This window comes from Papio anubis, chromosome 19, assembly GCF_008728515.1.
Source record: "Papio anubis isolate 15944 chromosome 19, Panubis1.0, whole genome shotgun sequence".
NCBI classification, from domain to species: Eukaryota; Metazoa; Chordata; class Mammalia; order Primates; family Cercopithecidae; genus Papio; species Papio anubis.
This window is the reverse complement of record NC_044994.1, coordinates 40,799,400-40,819,486: the sequence shown is the minus strand read 5'-3', so window position 1 is coordinate 40,819,486 and position 20,087 is coordinate 40,799,400. Positions and strand designations below refer to the sequence as shown.

General features: G+C 48.1%; 1 protein-coding gene across 7 annotated transcripts in view; it reads right to left on the bottom strand.

Moving 5' to 3' along the window:
• The window catches only part of CTIF (cap binding complex dependent translation initiation factor), a 333,464-nt gene that overhangs the window by 197,422 nt on the left and 115,955 nt on the right, over positions 1-20,087 (bottom strand). For all 7 annotated transcript variants that reach the window (XM_009192699.3, XM_021930113.2, XM_017951713.2 and 4 more), the window contains 2 exons: positions 6,260-6,333; positions 5,547-5,651 (listed from right to left, as the gene is read on the bottom strand). In XM_009192699.3, the coding sequence (XP_009190963.2) occupies positions 5,547-5,651; positions 6,260-6,333 (179 nt within the window). The remainder of the gene's footprint in view (positions 1-5,546; positions 5,652-6,259; positions 6,334-20,087) is intronic.

Here is a 20,087-nt window from a genome sequence, read left to right as displayed (position 1 = left end):
GAACCAGAGTTCCCCTTGATCCTTCCAGGCAGAGAAGCTAAGCTCCTTACTCATCACAACACCTGTCCAAGCCCATCCACCTTGCCCCATTACACCGGACAGAAGATCAGTGGACAGAGACACCAAGCAACTTTCTCAAGGTCACACAGGCTGGCAGGGCCTAGCAGAAAACCCAACAGGGCTTCCTTCCTTCTTGGCTTGACTCTGGGTCAGTCCAGCAGGCCCGCTCAGATAGTCTATGCTTTGTCTTCATGTTCTCTGTAAGTGGGTGCGCCCGCGGGCCAGAGAGGCTGGCACCAACTCCCTGGCCAGAGGTCTGAATCTTTGGCATATTTAAGGGTGCAGATTCCGAAACCAGACTCCTAGGGTTTGAATCCCCACAGCATCCCTTACCAACTGGGGACCCTGTATAAGTTGTTTAACCTCTCTGTACTCATGTCATCAAATGAGTTTCCTCATTTGTTCAATGGGGATGATAGTGTCTAACATCTTAAGGTGGCTGGAGGATTAAATTAATTAATGTATCTGGAGCGCTTAGATGCTTAGAACCGTGACAGCACACAGTAAACAGTACATATACACACACATATACACATATATAGCCGAGCTTATATATATATAATGCTTAGCTTGTTTATGTTTATATATATGTGTGTGTATATTACTTGTGTATGTATTATCATCTGTATTTACCATTAAATATATCTTAAACATACACACATACGTTTAATGATAAATACTGGTAATAATAACAAAATTATAATAAAATAAATAATGAAGTAAATATATTACTACTACTATGACTACTTTCATTACCGCTAATACTGTTGCTGTTACTTGGGCAAAGAGGCAGGAAGGTGATTAATTAAGGACATAGATTCTGGAGCCAACTCAGCCTCATGCAAATTACTCAATTTCTGGGTCTCCTAGTTGCTTCATCTATTGAAATGAAGGCGATAACAGTTCCTCCCTCTCTGGGGGGGGGGTGATAAGTTTTAAATAAATGAGGCAAACACTTAGAACAGGGGCTGGAGCATGGCCGGTGCATAGTAAATATTGTCAGTTACAATTATTACTGGTATTGACTGAGGATTGGTGAGAGATGTCCCATGAGTTGGGTCATTTTCCAGCTGCAGAGTTCATGCGAATCTCACATTTCAGAATAACTAGTTCATTGTTTAAATATTTACCAAGCATCTCTTCTGTTTTGGGCCTTGTGAACAAAAACAAATCAGTTTTGGTTCCTGCCCTCAGACAGTGGATGGCTCTTAGAACAAACCCTAAACTCCTCTAACAGGGCTGGGTGCCTGCGCACCATTAGGGGGCAGCACGAGATCAGTGTCATAAAAGTCCTACGGCGGGAGGCGCCCTGGAACCCAGAGGAGGAGAAACTGGCTGCAAACACCAGCAAAGGCCTATGTGGAAGAGAAGAACAGTGGGCTGACCCAAGCCCCATTTGATGGCTCATTTCTCCATTCACCAAACGCTTCTGTGCCAGGCTCCGGACAGGGTCTGGGACCCAGGTGTAAACGGTGCACACAACTGGCCCTCTCGGTATCTGGTGGGATAATCAGCCCCTGCAGTACAGCAGCCAGTGCCCCGTCGGGGGCAGGAGAGCAATGCAGAAACCCCAAAGGAGCAGCGTCTAGAACTGTCTTGGGCGAGGGGCGGTGGGTGAGAGGTGAGCTGGCCAAGCACAGGGAATTTGGGAGGATGTCCCAGGCGGATGTGGCGCAGGCAAAGGCCTGGAGTTAGGAGCGTGTGTGGTGCCAGTTTGCTGTGGCTGGAGCATGTCGGGGGTGGGTCAGGGTGCAAGGGGTAGGAAAGGGCATGGTGGAGCTGGGGTGGGGAATAGTGTGCAAGGTATAACAGGCATGAGGGAAAAGAGAAAAAGTTTCCCCCGGCCCCTGGCTGTCCCCACAACTGTGATGTGCTGGGCCTACAGGCGAGCAGGTGGAGAAAGGCCTGGAACATCCAACATCTCTTAACTCATCACTCTGCCTGGTGCAGACAGGCTGGCCTGTGAAAGCACCAACTGCGTGTAGTCTTCTATGTTCTGTACCCACCTGGGCCATAGGGGAGGAGGGCACTAGGGACTTGGCTCGACTACAACGGCTAACACCACCTCCCTAGTGTCTCCTGTGGGTAAAACACACCTCAGGACTTTCCCACGTGTGCTGAGCTCCGAGCACACGCTGGGCACCAGCCTAGCACACTCCAAACACAGCCTTCTGTTCTCATCTCAGCGCCCCTGGGGGTGGGCAGGGGGAGGCCTGCAGGGAGGGCTGCTGTCCCACGAAGCCTGTCCTTGTCAGGGCTCAGATCTCCCTGGAGACCTGCAGGTTTGGAGGGCGGAAGGTGGCTACAGACCAGCTGAGTCACTGCTGCCAACAGGGTTTCCAAGGCAACAGCCTTCTCTGATTTCTGTCCCTCCATGGAAACACAGGCTGCAGTGAGACTTGGCAACCGAGTGGTACCTGCATCCCAGGGAGGCTGCAGCGGCTGGCGCGTGGAACGTGTCCCCACTACAGCAGGACTCTAAGGGGGACACAGTTCCTGGTCTGGCCATGAGGTGGCCACAGACACTGCACTCAGACTCCCTGGGAACCTGGGAGTGACAGGCTTTGGCTAGTGAGCCAGATGTCCATGGGAGATCCCAGGTGACTCTCAGCAAATCTGGAGGCTCCTGGTGAGAGACTGAGACTGGCCGAGGAATTCAGGCCCACAGCTGGTGACACAGGTGTGGCTGGTTACTCTGGCTTCAGAAGAGACAAAGTCCCTCAGCATAAGGGGAATTCCTCTCCTTCATAGTCATTCATCACTTTTTTTGCTAGGAAGTTAGTTCATTTCTGGGGACTGGTGAGACCCCTTTGGCAAGCTTGCCTTCAACATGCAGGCCCCACTGGGCACCTGTAGTCAATGAGGCAGCACCATCGCTTCGATCCCCCCAGGCCTTCGATCCCCCCAGGCCACTGACTTCACCAGCTGTGTGCTCCTGGGGCACACAGGAGAGACTGGAGCTGCCCAGGGAAGTCTCCTTTCTGAAGCCTTTCCCAGATGGTTCAACCTGTAAAGTGCTCTCCTTTCTAACCCCTTTTGCATTGAGTTTATTTAACCCTGCACCAGGCATCACACTTTATACTTCCTAGTGTCTATATGTCTACACTGCATAGTCTAGTCTATATGTCTACACCACATAGTCTAGTCTTTCCCTACACAGTCTCCATCATGAATGGGTTCATGTCTCCTTTTCCCAGTAGATTGAACAGTCCTTCTGGGCAAGGACTATATTGTATACTTGTGTGTGTGTGTGTGTGTGTGTGTGTGTGTGTGTTTGTGTGTGTATGTCTACTTTCCTGGCATCCAGCACCATGCAGGGACCCAGCAGGTCTAGTGACAGACTAGCTATACTGAACTTGAGAAAAGCAAAATCCTGCTCCTATTCCTGTGGCATACCCGAGCTCCACTGCACTGCTACAACAGGACACAGGGCAAACATCACCTTTGCTCACAACCCCTTCCTGAAGCTGACCTGCTGAATAAGGTAGGTAAGGCCATCCTTCCTAAGCACAGAAGTGTGGAAGCCCAGCTCTGGGCAGCTCAGTAGCCTGGAAGGAGCATGGCCTCCCTGCAACTGAATGAGTGGTCTGAGCAGGCAGTGTGCAGGGTGGATGGGGTAAGGCAGGGTCGGGAGCCTTGCGGCTGTGTCTCTCCTATGCTCCATCTTAACTGGTGCCTCCATGCACAAAGCCATCTCTCCCTCGTCATCCAAAGAGAAATGGAACCCGCAACAGGCAGAGAAATGAAAAAAGGAGGTGTGTGAGAGGCTGGTGTCTCCCGGGAGAGTCTGATGCAAGTGATGGGCCTCTCCCCAGCAACACACACGTGTGAAAGCACACATACACATTTGCAGAAAATTTTAAGGAGGTTAAGAATACCCTGATGTGATGAACTAGGGGTTGGACGGTGTCAGAGGCCTGGCCTTAAATGATGGCTCTGTTATTCAGGCAAGTCACTTTGCTTCTCTGAGTGTTGTTTTCCTCATCTCTAAAGTAGGAATGAGCCCATTTCTTTCCACGGGTTGTTGCTCATTACACTACAATGGGACCAGTGCTGCCAAGAGGAGAGGTTGGGTGGGACAACTATAGCAGCAGGAAGACATGTGAGATGTAGTATAGTGTCCAATAAAGTCACTAATACTTAGATCTGCAGTGAAAGGGAGACAAGAGTGAGCAGGGGAGGGCTGGAAGGAAAAGTAAGGGTCATCAGTATCATAATAAAACACAAACAAACAAAAACCAAGAAGAAAAGAAAGCACAAGTGCTGGTGGGGATGTGGAGAAATTGGAATCTCATATGTGGCTGGTATGAATGCAGAATATTCAGCTGCTATGGAACACAGTATGACAGTTCCTCAAAGAGTTCAACAGAATTACCATATGACCCAGCAATTCCACCCCTAAGTATATACCCAAGTAATTACAAGCAAGGACTCAAACAGATACAGCAGTATTTTTGACAATAGCCAAAAGGTAGAAACGACCCAAGTAAGGATTGACAGATGCATGGGTAAACAAATTGTGGTATATCCATACAATGGAATAGTATTCAGCCATGAAAAGGAATAAAGTTCTGATACATGCTACAATGAATGAACCTCAAAAACATGCCAAGGGAAAGAAGCCAGGCCCAAGAGGTCACATATGACTCCGTTTCTGTAAGTATCCAAAATAGATCAATTCATAGAAACAGAACGCAGATTGGTGATTGCCAGGGGCTGGTGGGATGGGGAATAATTGCCTAGTGGGTATAGGGTTTTATATTGGGATGATGAGAATGTTTCAGAACTAGATAGACATGGTAGTTGCACAACAGGGCGAGCATACTAAATGCCAGTGGATTCAACATTTTACAATGGTTAATTTTATAGTATAAGAATTCTGCCTCAATAAAAATTATATAAAACTATAAAAGAAGTAGCAGCCATTTGTTCCACACCACTGTGTCTGGCTGGAGTCACATTCCTGTCCTGAGGTTGGCCCAGGCCCTGACACCACTTTTGAAAGGGGAGGGCAACACTGACACACAAAGTCATAGAGGGTGAGAAAAGCCAGCGTAAAATCAGGCACAACACTGGGGACTCCCCAAGTGTGGTCCCTGGACCAGCATCAGCACCCGCTGGGGAACTTGTCAGAAACACATATCCTCAGTCTGCGCCTACAGAATCAGAGACTCCGGGGTGGGCCTGTCCTCTGTGCCACTGCCCAGGTGATTCTGCTGCACTGGCTTGGATTACTGACAAGCAGGGCCACTGTGGGCCATCACGAGCAGGTGGGGATGGCTTGGCTAGAGGGGGCTGGGCAGAGGGGAATGGAGGGATTCCGGGAGAAGTCAGTGAGCCTGCAGCTCTGGGCCGCATAGGAAGAGCATGCCGGGGCATTAGCCACCTGAGTCCCCTGTGCAGCAGAGCAGCCTCCCTATGGAGGCAAAGACCACTCCCGTCCCCTGCCCCACCTCTCCCTGTGTAAGAGTCCCGGCACCCCTTACCCTTCGCGGTCGATGTGTGGCAGGGGCTGCTTGGGCGTGTGTCGGACTTTCCGGTGGAACTGGGTGAAGTCCAGCTTTTCCGGCTGCAGGTCCCAGGTGGCACCACTAGAGGGCGAGGGAGGGTGAGAAATCGAGACAAGAGGGCAACAGCCCCGTTTGGGCCAGGGCAAACCTGGCAGAGCAGACCCGCAGAAAGGGGCCGCCAGGGGCCAGGCGGGGACTCTCACTCAGAATGGAGCCCCAGGTGCCACCCCTCACTTTCATCACCCTGCCATGGAAAGTGTATACTTATGAAACAAGTGTGGGCCTGGTGCCCATTGCACAGTGGCCTCTGCAACACCTGAGTGTCTTTTCGTGCCCACATTTGAGGAAGGCTGGGGAGAGCAAGGGGCCAAACGCTGTTCTCCAGCCTCTGACAAGTAGCTCAAAGTGACGACCCGGCCACCCTGAGGTAGATGAGGCAGGCGAGTGGGAAGCGGGGCCCAGCCTCTGCAGCCCCATCCCGAGGGCCCTCCCCATGCCTCCACTGTCTTCTCTGACACTCACCGCCTCCTCTCTCCAGCCTCCTTCTTTCCACCCCATCCTTCCTACATCCCCCGCTCTGCTTCTCTCCGCCTCTTGCTCATGAACCATCAGCTTTCACTCAGCCCCCCAAGGAAGCTAGGGTCCCTGGCTGGACCTCACACCACAGGGAAGGAGGAGGAGGAGGTTACCTGAAGGAATCGAAGGTGTTGGCCGCCCAGATGTCCGTGCCCAGCATGTCCAGAGAGCTGTCTTTGCTGCCATTCTGGAAGAGATGGGGGTGAAAGGGCTGACATTAATTGCTCAGCCAGGATGCTGAGAACACGGGGCCTGGGCCTGAGAGGGCGGTAGAAGCCTCCCTGTCTCCCTGGGTGGCTGGGAGGCTGGAGTGAGCCCCCAAGTGAGTATGGCAGCTGGTGCACCCAGTCAGAGTCGGGGACCGCCTGGGGGTCTTCTGCCCTCCCCCCAGGCACGGGCCCTCGTTTCACTGAGGTTTTGTAGATGTATACAGAAGGGTCCAGGCCCCTGCTGCCCCCAGCCCATGGCTCTCTCCTCAAAGCCTCTACACCCAGCAGGGGCTCTGTACCACCCAGAGCCACCATCACCACTGCCAGCCTGATGGCAGCGGCTTCTCCCCAGGCAGGGGCTCTGCAGAGTCAGGCCCACTGGGGAGCCCATGGAGGCTGCCTTCCTTCACAGTTCAGTCCTACTCCCCAGAAGTCCCCAACCGACCAAGGCTACACCAGCAACTGGATTTCTCCCAGTCAAACTGATCCTCCAGTGTTCCCTATGTGACCCACCCAGAGAGAGAAACCTCTTTACTCAATGCGGCTTCTATGATTTGGTTTCTTTGCTCTCTGGCTGCTGAGCTCCCTGGCAAATTCTCCAACCCCCTGACCACGCGTGATGCCCTCCAGCCCTTCTTACCCCTGTAATCTGGTTTCCATCGTCACACTCTTTAAAGCAATACTTCCACATCCACCCGAGCTGAACGTGTGCATGCCGTATGACCCAGAAATTCACTCCCAGGTATAAACACACAGAAATGTGCCCAGAGGCTCACCAAAAGACATGTACACAAAGCGTATACAGCAGCATCAGCCATTACAGCTCCAAACTGGAGAACACCCACATGCCTGTCATCGGCTGATTCGATAAATAAACAGTGGTATGTTCACATACTGGAGTATTACACCGCAGTGAGCACAAACAAAGTAAAATAACATGCAACAATATGAATAAATATCACAAGCATACAGGGAATAAAAGAACCCAGATGCAAAAGAGAACCAATTATGTTCAGGAACAGGCAAACTATAGTGAAAGAACTCAGATAGTAACCGGAAGGGGAAACCAATCTACTTTCCAGAGAGAGAGTGACAGAGAGTGAGCAGTTTTAATTAACTAGGAGAGGGCACAAAAACCGGAAAGGCTGGACAGTCCAGCCTCCAAGCAGAAGGGGCCGGGCACTCCAGCCCCCACAGACAGGAGACAGGAGGTAATGAGAGTCTGGAGGAAAGGTGGAGGGCTCATGGAGTCAAAGGGACAAGGGGACTCTCTGGGGAGAACCACCTGGGCTGTCTGACTCTGGGCAAGTCCCTCAGCCTTCCTGGGTCTCATTGATAACATGAGGACTGGTCCCTCCCTCTGGGCACCAGCAGCCTGCAGCCTGCAGTTCTAAGTAACTCGAAACTTCCTCATTCCAGGATGCCCCGAGAGCTTGCACAATCCTTTCTAGCAGATCAGTCACATTTATTCAGGGCCGCCATAGCCTTGGGTGCTTCCTCCCCATGCCTTTCCTGTCCCATCCCCGCAATCCCCTTCGCTTCTGACCGTGGCCGGTCAACTGGGCCTTCCTCCCCTCTTGCCCTCTCCAAATGTGCCCCATCTGTCAAAGCTTGGCTCAGCCAGGAAGCGCCTCTGGCCTCCCAAACTGCAGTCACCTCGCTCTGCCCTGAACTTGCCATCTGTGTGGGGGACTTACAGTAGCAGAGCCAGCCTCTTGCAGCTCTCACTTCTATTTCCTGTAGTGACCTCTCTCCCGCAGGAGATAGCGGGCCCTTGATGGCAGGGACCCCCTGGGTTCCCCAGAGCTGGAAGCTCAGTGCTCCTGACATATACTGCAAGTGATTTTCACCATCTTCTTTAAACATGTGTTTTCTTTTTGCCTCAATAAGCCGTGTGACCTCGGCAAAGTCACTTCACCAGTCTGGACTTCAGATGCTTCATATTTAAATAAAGAGATCCCAGAGTGAAATACCATGCCCTGTAGATGGGCTCCTTCTGACTGGCATGTGTGCTGCTACCATCCCCTCTGCTGCCAGTGGCAGACATCACTAATCAATTACAGCACGGTTGCCAGTCCTCCAAGCAGGTGGCCCCTAATGTTCTAGGATCACCCTCTCTCCCTTTTCTTCAAGTTGCCTCACATCCTCCCCATTCCAACTCCTGGGGTCCTGCTTGCTCCAAATGCAACTCTGAAACTCCAGGTCAGCTGGGAAGACTCACCTTCTATCACACAACCCCCAAGGGGACAGCCCCTGCCTCCCGAGATGTTGACTGGCTTGTTCACAACCCCCTCCTGGGCCTCGAATGTAATTGTCATTGGGGATAGCAGCCAAAAATGACATCGAAAGCAAATATAAAAATAATCAAACATGCATATAAAACTCTTGCTTCCAAAGCATCTATTGCATACCTCATTCAGCATACTGTTCATTTTCCTCCTTCAGCTCAGTGACCTGAAGTCCCTCCTTCTCCACACGTGTCTTCCCTGATCCCTGACCTGTTAAATACCCAATGTTCTCTGGCGTCTATAAATTCAGCTTCAGTGGATCACCTCTTGGTCACTGCTCTCTTACATGAGTGTTGGACCTTCCCCAAGTAGACTGTAATCTTCTCCACCGGACTGCCTCTTTCTCTTCGTGCCCCCACAGTGGCCAAGCCAGGCACACAGGAGGGCCAGCTCGGATTCCTGCCAACTGATCTAAGGGATGCCACTCTGTAACGGGAGAAAGCATGCCCCTACTGCCTCTGTGGCTGAAAGACTGACTCGAGATTAGGATGTCAAGATTGATTTACTATCCTAGGATCTGAGGCCCTTAAGGCCCCTAAAGAGTCAGAAACGTGGGTGGAGAGAGAGAGAGCAACTATGTAGAGAAGGTCATGGCCAAACCCAGAAGTGCAAAGCATCTTCCAGGAAAAGGGTGATTCACCTTGAAGGCAGTTGAAGGTCAGTACAGATGGGCACATAACTCTCCCTCCTGGTCTGGAGGTTGGCATCTCAGCTACTATTCCTCAACTGGCAGGGAGGGAGGACAGGTCACAGTAACAGTCACTAGCAGCAGCTGTGAGGGGGCCAATGCCCCTGTGCAGAGAGCTGGCAGGAACCTCTCTGCCTGGAGGAGGCGGCACTACCCTTGGGCTAAGGGAAGTGACTGGGCGGGCAAACTTCCAGATTCTTGGGGTCAGGGAAATGTGCTCCTGCCTGATGGGAGGGAAAGAGCCAGGGCAGAAGCTGCGCCTGCATGTGTGTGTTTATTCTTTACAGAGGAAGCCCACCCTTCTCTGCATCTGCAGAACAGCCTTGTGATCAGCTGCTGCCTTCTCTGTGTTGGGGGCGAGAAACAGGAGCCTGGGGAGAGGGGTCATGGCCCAGCTGGGGAACAGGTGCTGAAGTCACAGTGGCAACCAGTGCTCCTCCAAGAGCCATGGCAGTCACGCAACCAACACACATCACAGGTGACGGACTCACACATTTTCCTCATTGAACCCTCACAACTCCTTACAACTCAGAGAACATATCCCTGAATGATATCAAGAGCCTAAATCCGTATTTAAATGCCAAGAAACCCAGCAATATCCCTGCCATTCCCAGCACACACCATACTCCTTGAGCCACCCCCGCCCTGCAACTCAGCCTCCAGACTCCTGTGTGAGCCACGGACCATCTCCTTCCCCAGGCTGGAAAGCTCTGCACCAGGCTGCTTCTCCTTCCTCTGTCGCTCTGCCCCTCAGGTCACCTTGGGCCTTTGGGCCGGGTCTCACTTCTCCTTTGCCACAAGACTTGAGTCTTATTATCTCTCACACTAACCTGCCTCCTGCCTCATTCCCTCCCCTGTGATGACTGCAACTCTGATTCTCAGAGCTGAGGAACAGAAGTGCCAGCATGGTGAGCCCTTTAAAAACCAAGGAGCCAGGCCCCATCTTTGCACAGCCCCCGGGAGCACTGGGGGTCACAGCTCCAGGAAAGAATATCATGTGGACGGCACCCCCAGAGCTGTGAAACTCAGCAGCCCTAGAGGAGCAGCAGGTGGAGGTGACAGCACTGAGAAGAACGAGGACCCCAGCCACTGAGCTGGACATGCAGAGGAGAGTGGTGGGCAAGGCATCAGGCCTCTCTGTCTGAATATCAGGAAGGAGAGCACCACAAAGACTAGGGGCCTGGCAGACGAGAAGCTGAGTCTCTGGAGAAGTAGGTATAGGGCAACACCTTGGACACCGGGGCCACGCTCTTTATTACCACTCTACTTGATACAAGAACTGCAGTGCATATCAAGAATCTGGGCCGGGCGCGGTGGCTCAAGCCTGTAATCCCAGCACTCTGGGAGGCCGAGACGGGCGGATCACGAGGTCAGGAGATCGAGACCATCCTGGCTAACACGGTGAAACCCCGTCTCTACTAAAAAGTACAAAAAACTAGCCGGGCGAGGTGGCGGGTGCCTGTAGTCCCAGCTACTCGGGAGGCTGAGGCAGGAGAATGGCGTAAACCCGGGAGGCGGAGCTTGCAGTGAGCTGAGATCTGGCCACTGCACTCCAGCCTGGGCGACAGAGCGAGACTCCATCTCAAAAAAAAAAAAAAAAAAAAAAAAGAATCTGGACACCTCCTTGGAGTTTGTTTCAATGGCACAAGACAAGCATATAACCACTAAAGGCAAACTTTCATCAACAGGGGCTGGAGAAATAGCTGGCACGTGGAGAAGACATCCATCTCCTTCCAGCCCCAGCCCAGAGCAGGAAGAGTCTCAACTGCAGAGCTTTCCTTTGCTGTCCCTTGATGCTGAGGTGGTGGCCCAGGCAGTGCCCAGGGAACCAGGCTTCACTCAACAGAGTTATTCACTGCCAAGCTAAACTGGACAACCAGGAGCCCAATGGCTTCATATGCCCATCCTCAGGGCCCGCTTGCCCGGGGCTGAGAGCACCCAAGTGGCCACTCTGTCACCCAGCCCTGCCACATGGCTCTGGAGCCAGACAAATGCTTACAGTCATACAAGTGCCTGGATAGCCCCCTTCTTAGGTGCTGAACTCCAGCCTTCAAACCTTGCAGCCCCTGACACACACACATGCTACATATGCATACACGTACACATGCCACAGACACACATACACACATACATACCACACACATGCATATACACGCTAGACACAGACAGATCCACACACATTCACACAATATGTGCCACACGTGCATATACACATGTACACACCACACATGCATATACATACCACACAGACACATACACACATCCACACAATATGTGCCACACATACATATACACATGTATACACCACACACATATATGTATATACCACATGCATACATGCATACATATATCACACTTACACAATACATATACACATCCATCCATACACATCCACATCACACCCATATACGCAACACACACCAAACACACATGCACACACCACATATATACATGTGATATACATGTATACTACAACTATATGCACATATCACACACTACCTGCATACTATACACACCACACATACAGGCACACACCACACACAACATGCATGTAGACCATACACATATACATACTACAAGACACATATACACACCATGCACACAGGCATATACACACACACACATATCCACACCCACATACACACCATGCACACATACACACACACATATACCCCACACATACATATCACACACAAACATACATGTACCACACACATATCACACACAAACATACATGTGCCACACACACATACACATGCATGTGTCACCTGTTCTACAAACCCTCAAATGTCCAAAGAAGCCAGAGAAGTCAGAGAAGCAGGAAGGCAGGTGCCTGCAGGCAGACCTCTCACAGGCAGACTGTACCTGAGTTCTGGAACTTCTCACCAGGAAACAGACCCACCTCTCTCTCCCACCACCTCACCTCGGGCTCACACTGAGGACCCACATAGAGAGGTGGCTGTTAAGCTGAGGACAGAGAAGGGGACCCAAGCTCGGCTCATGCCAGGCAAGCGTTGGACTTGCCCCTCAAGTCCAACGCTTCAGCTTCCTGCGACCACATGGGTAACGCGCAGGGTGTGTGGCTCGGATCCTGTCCATCTGCGATGGGGCTCTAGGGCACACAGAGCTGCAGCGTGTATGGAGTCATATTTCACTTTGGACTACTATACTCTTCCTGGACTCAGTGAAAACAAAAGAATGTTCTCTCCACACCCTCCCACTCCCACAGGTCTTCCTTCCTGCTAGGATCTAGTTGGGGACTCTTCCTCCCTGCAGCTCTGCAGCCTCCTCAGCAGCCCACACTCCACGAACCCCATAGCACACGCCGTTCACAGCACGTACCCTGCACACTCCCGTGCAGAGCTGATTCCTCTCATCATTGTTCTACTGCAGAGCTCCCTGGGGTGCTCCTCTGGAAGCAACAATCCCCTGGTTCTAAATGTCAGTGTGCATCAGAATCACTGAGAGAAGGCAGGGTTGGTGGTTTAAATTTAGTGTAGCTGGGATGGTTCACAGACGATGCTTTCAGAAAGCCTCATTCCTCTAAATGGTCCTCATTCCTTATTCCTCAAAATGTTCAAGTTTTAACAGGGAAAAAATTCAAAAAGATTATATAGTCAGATATTTGGTATATACTGAATAATAAGCCTGCTAATACATTATTAAAATGTAGAAAATTGTTAAGATGTTGAAAATTTTATTGCAGAACTTCTTCAGTGGATGTTAATTCTTCATATATGTGGAAGTGGAATATGCAATATTTCTTTCCCAAGCTTTTTTGGCTAGAAATCTACCCCACTCTTCCTTTTCATTTCACAGAGAATTTTGCAGGCCTAGGGTTCCATGGAGCCCCCTTTAGGAAATACTCAGCTAACACACTTTCTGTTAACTCTCTCCCCTGTGGATGGTGGGAACTGTGGCTCCACTTCCTTGTTGTATCTTCCTGCCCATTCACCCCTCATCCTAGCCTTGGGACCCAGGGTCATTCATTAAATATTTCTTCGTACAGACTCAGTGGCCAGGCACTGTCAGCTATCCATCAAAACCTCAGTGGTCTCTTAAAGAACATTCTCCAGTTGGCAATTCCATGGTTGGCCCTGGTAACCACAGCTTCCCTCTGAGCACAGCGTCCTCTCCAGCCCTGAGAGCACCCAGGCCCTGCCCCCCAGGCTGCTGAAATGCCAAGGTTCTGAGATGCCTTATCAAAAACAATCATCCTTTTCAGTGGGTTGTTCTTAGCACTTAAACTGCTGAATCCTTTGCAACAGTCCCTTTTACTGGCAATTAGGAGCCCCATGCCAGGGTGCACCATACTGCTGGCAGAACAGGTCGCAGAGGGATAATGAGCACTTCAAGCCATGTGGAAAAGAAAATACAAACAGCCTGCTTGTGGGAAGGGCAACTGAAGCTGTCTCTGGGAAGGCCCAGAGACATCCCCAGCTCAGGGGAGGTCAGACTCCCGAAAGGGCCAAGAATAAAGATGATGACAATAGGAGATATTGACCCAGCATGCAATATGTGCCAGCACCACCCAAGCATGGCACTGTTACGACAACTCTAAGAAGCAGATGGTATGATCACCATCCCCATTTTACTGATGGGGAGACTGAGGCACAGAGCACCTGCCCATGTTCGTGGAGCCAGTTACCAGGATGGGAGCACAGACCGTGTGGCCCAGAGGCCACGCTCTAACCACTGCACACTGTGCATGTAGTTACTCTATTCAGTCAGGTAAACTGACACCACTGCAGAGATTTGCATAAAGCAGGAACATATCCCTCCCCTGTAAGCTTCTGGATTCTCCTCACCTATCTTTGTCAATGATTGGGAAGGCAGTGCTGGTGGAGGAAGTGCATCATCTGCAGTGAAGAGACAGCGTTTATGGAATGTGAGTGGGTACGCAGTGAGGCCGCGGTCTCCACGCATGCGTGAATGCAACAAGGTGAGAGTGAGTTGCTATATGGTAGAAAAACATACAAAGTCAGATGCAGTGAAAACAACAGACCTTCTAGCTGCTGGCTTTTCTTTATGAATACACAACTGCACAGTGATTTTTGTTGTGCAAGTCCATATTTGGGGGCATGTGTGTAATGACAGTTCCAGGCTGTGAGTGTTTAGAAACTAGGCAGAGCCTGGCTGAATGAGACAGGACAGCAGGAGGATGCTCTCCATTGTTGGGACAGTCATGGGGAAAGTTTCCCCTAGAGAATTCTAGGGCAGACTGGTATGGATTTCCCTAGCAGGTCTGCTGCATCAGGTGACACTGGGGCAGAGGTGGCCAGCCCTCAGCACCGGCCTCCTGAACGGAAACCCCCAGATACAGTTCACCCTCAGTCATTGAGCAGCTGGGCTGTGCGGCACCCAGCTCTGGGCATGAGAGAGGTAAAGGTGATGTTGTCCCTGCTCCCCAAAGGACTCCCAGTCACAGTCCACATCCTTCTCAGTTCAGGATGTCCTTCCAGATTCCATGAGGGCCAAGAGGCAAGCCTGACCCTAATACGGTTATCTCACTTCACGGACACGGGGTTCCCAGGGGAGCTAGCTGCGGGACAGGGTGTCTGGTTTGAGATGAGGGTAGGGAAAACAGGATTCTTGGCCTGCACCCTGCTTTCTGCTTCCTGGGGCTTCATGCAGTCACTCTGGCTTTTTTTTTTTTTTTTCCCCAGTCTTGCTCTATGGCCCAGGCTGGAGTGCAAGTGGCATGATCTCAGCTCACTGCAATCTCGGTCTCCCGGGTTCAAGCGATTCTCTTGCCTCAGCCTCCCGAGTTACTGGGACTACAGGTGCAAGCCACCACACCCAGCAAATTTGTGTATTATTATTATTATTATTATTATTATTATTTAAATTATACTTTACATTCTAGGGTACATGTGCACAACGTGCAGGTTTGTTACATAGGTACACATGTGCCATGTTTGTTTGCTGCACCCATTAACTCATCATTTACATTAGGTATTTATCCTAATGCTGTCCCTCCCCGTACCCCCTTCCCACAACACCCACGACAGGCCCCGGGGTGTAATGTTTCCCACCCTGTGTCCAAGTGATCTCATTGTTCTATTCCCACCTATGAGTAAGAACATGTGGTGTTTGGTTTTCTGTCCTTGTGATAGTTTGCTGAGAATGATGGTTTCCAGCTGAATCCATGTCCCTGCAAAGGACATGAACTCATCCTTTTTTATGGTTGCATAGTATTCCATGGTGTATATGTGCCACATTTTCTTAATCCAGTCTATCATTGATGGACATTTGGGTTGGTTCCAAGTCTTTGCTGTTCTGAATAGTGCCGCAATAAACATACGTGTACATGTATCTTTATAGTAGCATGATTTATAATCCTTTGGGTATATACCCAGTAATGGGATAATTGGATCAAATGGTATTTCTAGTTCTAGATCCTTGAGGAATCGCTACACTGTCCTCCACAATGGTTGAACTAATTTACACTCCCACCAACAGTGTAAAAGCTTTCCTATTTCTCCACATCCTCTCCAGCATCTGTTGTTTCCTGACTTTTTAATGATTGCCGTTCTAACTGGTGTGAGATGGTATCTCACTGTGGTTTTGATCTGCATTTCTCTGATGACCAGTGATGATGAGCATTTTTTCATGTGTCTGTTGGCTGCATAAATGTCTTCTTTTGAGAAATGTCTGTTCATATCCTTTGCCCATTTTTTTGTTGGGGTTTGCTTGTTTTTTTCTTGCAAATTTTTTAAAGTTCTTTATAGATTCTGAATATTAGCCCTTTGTTAGATGGATAGATTGCAAAAATGTTCTCCCATTCTGTAGGTTGCCTGTTCACTCTGATGGTAGTTTCTTTGGCTATGCAGAAGCTCTTTAGTTTAGTTATATCCCATTTGTCTATTTTGGCTTTTGTTGCCATTGCCTTTGGTGTTTTAGTCATGAAGTCCTTGCCCATGCGTATGTCCTGAATGGTATTGCCTAGGTTTTCTCCTAGGGTTTTTATGGTTTTAGGTCTAACATTTAAGTCTTTAATCCATCTTGAATTAATTTTTGTATAAGGTGTAAGGAAGGGATGCAGTTTCAGCTTTCTACATATGGCTAGCCAGTTGTCCCAGCACCATTTATTAAATAGGGAATCCTTTCATTTTTTTTGTTTTTGTCAGGTTTGTCAAAGATCAGATGGTTGTAGATATGTGGTGCTATTTCTGAGGTCTTTGTTCTGTTTCATTGGTCTATCTCTATGTTTTGGTACCAGTACCATGCTGTTTTGGTTACTGGAGCCTTGTAGTATAGTTTGAAGTCAGGTAGTGTGATGCCTCCAGCTTTGTTCTTTTTACTTAGGATTGTCTTGGCAATGCAGACTCTTTTATAGTTCCATATGAACTTTAAAGTAGTTTTTTCCAATTCTGTGAAGAAAGTCATTGGTAGCTTGATGGGGATGGCATTGAATCTATAAATTACCTTGGGCAATATGGCCATTTTCACGATATTGATTCTTCCTATCCATGAGCATGGTATGTTCTTCCATTTGTTTGTGTCCTCTTTTATTTCGTTGAGCAGTGGTTTGTAGTTCTCCTTGAAGAGGTCCTTCTTCACATCCCTTGTAAGTTGGATTCCTAGGTATTTTATTCTTTTTGTAGCAATTGTGAATGGGAGTTCACTCACAATTTGGCTGTTTGTCTGTCTTGGTGTAGAGGAATGCTTGTGATTTTTGCACATTGATTTTTTTATCCTGAGACTTTGCCAGAGTTGCTTATCAGCTTAAGGAGATTTTGGGCTGAGACGATGGGGTTTTCTAAATATACAATCATGTCATCTGCAAACACAGATAATTTGACTTCCTCTTTTCCTAACTGAATACCCTTTATTTCTTTCTCTTGCCTGATTGCCCTGGCCAGAACTTCCAACAGTATGCTGAATAGGAGTGGTGAGAGAGGGCATCCCTGTCTTGTGCCAGTTTTCCATTTTTGCCCAGTCAGTATGATATTGGCTGTGGGTTTTTCATAAATAGCTCTTATTATTTTGAGATACGTTCCATCAATGCCTAGTTTATTGAGAGTTTTTAGCATGAAGTGCTGTTGAATTTTGTTGAAGGTCTTTTCTGCATCTATTGAGATAATCGTGTGGTTTCTGTCGTTGGTTCTGTTGATGTGATGGATTATGTTTATTGATTTGCATATGTTGAACCAGCCTTGCATCCCAGGGATGAAGCCCACTTGATCATGGTGGATAAGCTTTTAGATATGCTGCTGGATTCGGTTTGCCAGTGTTTTATTGAGGATTTTCACATCGATGTTCATCAGGGATATTGGTCTAAAATTCTTTTTTTGTTGTGTCTCTGGCAGGCTTTGGTATCAGGATGATGCTGGCCTCATAAAATGAGTTAGGAAGAATTCCCTCTTTTTCTATTGATTGGAATAGTTTCAGAAGGAATGGTACCAGCTCCTCTTTGTACCTCTGGTAGAATTCAGCTGTGAATCCCTCTGGTCCTGGACTTTTTTTGGTTGGTAGGCTATTAATTATTGCCTCAATTTCAGAGCCTGTTACTGGTCTATTCAGAGAGTCAACGTCTTCCTGGTTTAGTCTTAGTCTTGTGAGGGTGTATGTGTCCAGGAAATATCCATTTCTTCTAGATTTTCTAGTTTATTTGCATAGAGGTGTTTATAGTATTATCTGATGGTAGTTTGTATTTCTGTGGGATCAGTGGTGATATCCCCTTTATCATTTTTTATTGCGTCTATTTGATTCTTCTCTCTTTTCTTCTTTATTAGTCTTGCTAGCGGTCTATTAATTTTGTTGATCTTTTCAAAACACCAGCTCCTGGATTCATTGATTTTTTGAAGGTTTTTTTTGTGTCTCTATCTCCTTCATTTCTGCTCTGATCTTAGTTATTTCTTGCCTTCTGCTAGCTTTTGAATGTGCTTACTTTTGCTTCTCTAGTTCTTTTAATTGTGATGTAAGGGTGTCGATTTTAGATCTTTCTTGCTTTTTCTTGTGGGCATTTAGTGCTATAAATTTCCCTCTACACACTGCTTTAAATGTGTCCCAGAGATTCTGGTATGTTTTATCTTTGTTCTCATTGGTTTCAAACAACATCTTTATTTCTGCCTTCATTTTGTTATTTACCCAGTAGTCATTCAGAAGCAGGTTGTTCAGTTTCTATGTAGTTGTGAGGTTTTGAGTGAGTTTCTTAATCCTAAGTGCTAATTTGATTGCACTGTGGTCTGAGAGACAGTTTGTTGTGATTTCTGTTCTTTTACATTTGCTGAGGAGTGCTTCACTTCCAACTATGTGGTCAATTTTGGAATAAGTGTGATGTGGTGTTGAGAAGAATGTATATTCTGTTGATTTGGGGTGGAGAGTTCTGTAGATGTCTATTAGGTCGGCTTGGTGCAGAGCTAAGTTCAAGTCCTGGATATCCTTGTTAACCTTCTGTCTCATTGATCTGTCTAATATTGACAGTGGGGTGTTAAAGTCTCCCATTATTATTGTGTGGGAGTCTAAGTCTCTTTGTAGGTCTCTAAAGACTTGCTTTATGAATCTGGGTGCTCCTGTATGAGGGGCAGATATATTTAGGATAGTTAGCGCTTCTCATTGAATTGATCTCTTTACCATTATGTAATGGCCTTCTTTGTCTCTTTTGATCTTCGTTGGTTTAAAGCCTGTTTTATCAGAGACTAGGATTGCAACCCCTGCTTTTTTTTTTTTTTTTTTTTTGCTTTCCATTTGCTTGGTAGATCTTCCTCCATCCCTTTATTTTGAGCCTATGTGTGTCGCTGCACATGAGATGGGTCTCCTGAACACAGTACACTGATGGGTCTTGATGTTGGGTCTTCACTCTTTATCCAATTTGCCAGTCTGTGTCTTTTAATTGGGGCAGTTAGCTCATCTACATTTAAGGTTAATATTGTCATGTGTGAATTTGATTCTGTCATTATAATGTTAGCTGGTTATTTTGCCCATTAGTTGATGCAGTTTCTTCCTAGCATTGATGGTCTTTGGCATGTTTTTGCATTTGGCATGTTTTTGCAGTGGCTGGTACTGGCTGTTCCTTTCCATGTTTAGTGCTTCCTTCAGGAGCTCCTGCAAGGCAGGCCTGGTGGTGACAGAATCTCTCAGCATTTGCTTGTCTGTGAAGGATTTTATTTCTTCTTCACTTATGAAGCTTAGTTTGGCTGGATATGAAATTCTCGGTTGAAAAAAAAAATTTTTTTTTATTCTTTTCCTTAAGGATATTGAATATTGGCCTCCACTCTCTTCTGGCTTGTAGAGTTTCTCCTGAGAGATCTACTGTTAGTCTTATAGGCTTCCCTTTATGGGTAACCCAACCTTTCTCTCTGGCTGCCCTTAACATTTTTTCCTTCATTTCAACCTTGGTGAATCTGACAATTATGTGTCTTGGGGTTGCTCTTCTCGAGGAGTATCTTTGTGATGTTCTCTGTATTTCCTGAATTTGAATGGTGGCCTGCCTTGCTAGATTGGGGAAGTTATCCTGGGTAATATCCTGAAGAGTGTTTTCCAGCTTGGTTCCATTCTCCCTTTCACCTTCAGGTGCACCAACCAAACATAGATTTGGTCTTTTCACATAGTCCCATATTTCTTGAAGGCTTTGTTCATTTTTTATCTTTTTTCCCTAAACTTCTCTTCTCACTTTATTTCATTAATTTGATCTTCAATCACTGATACCCTTTCTTCCACTTGATGAAATCTGCTATTAAAGCTTGTGTATGCATCAGTAGTTCTCATGTCATGGTTTTCAGCTCCATCAGGTCATTTAAGGTCATCTCTA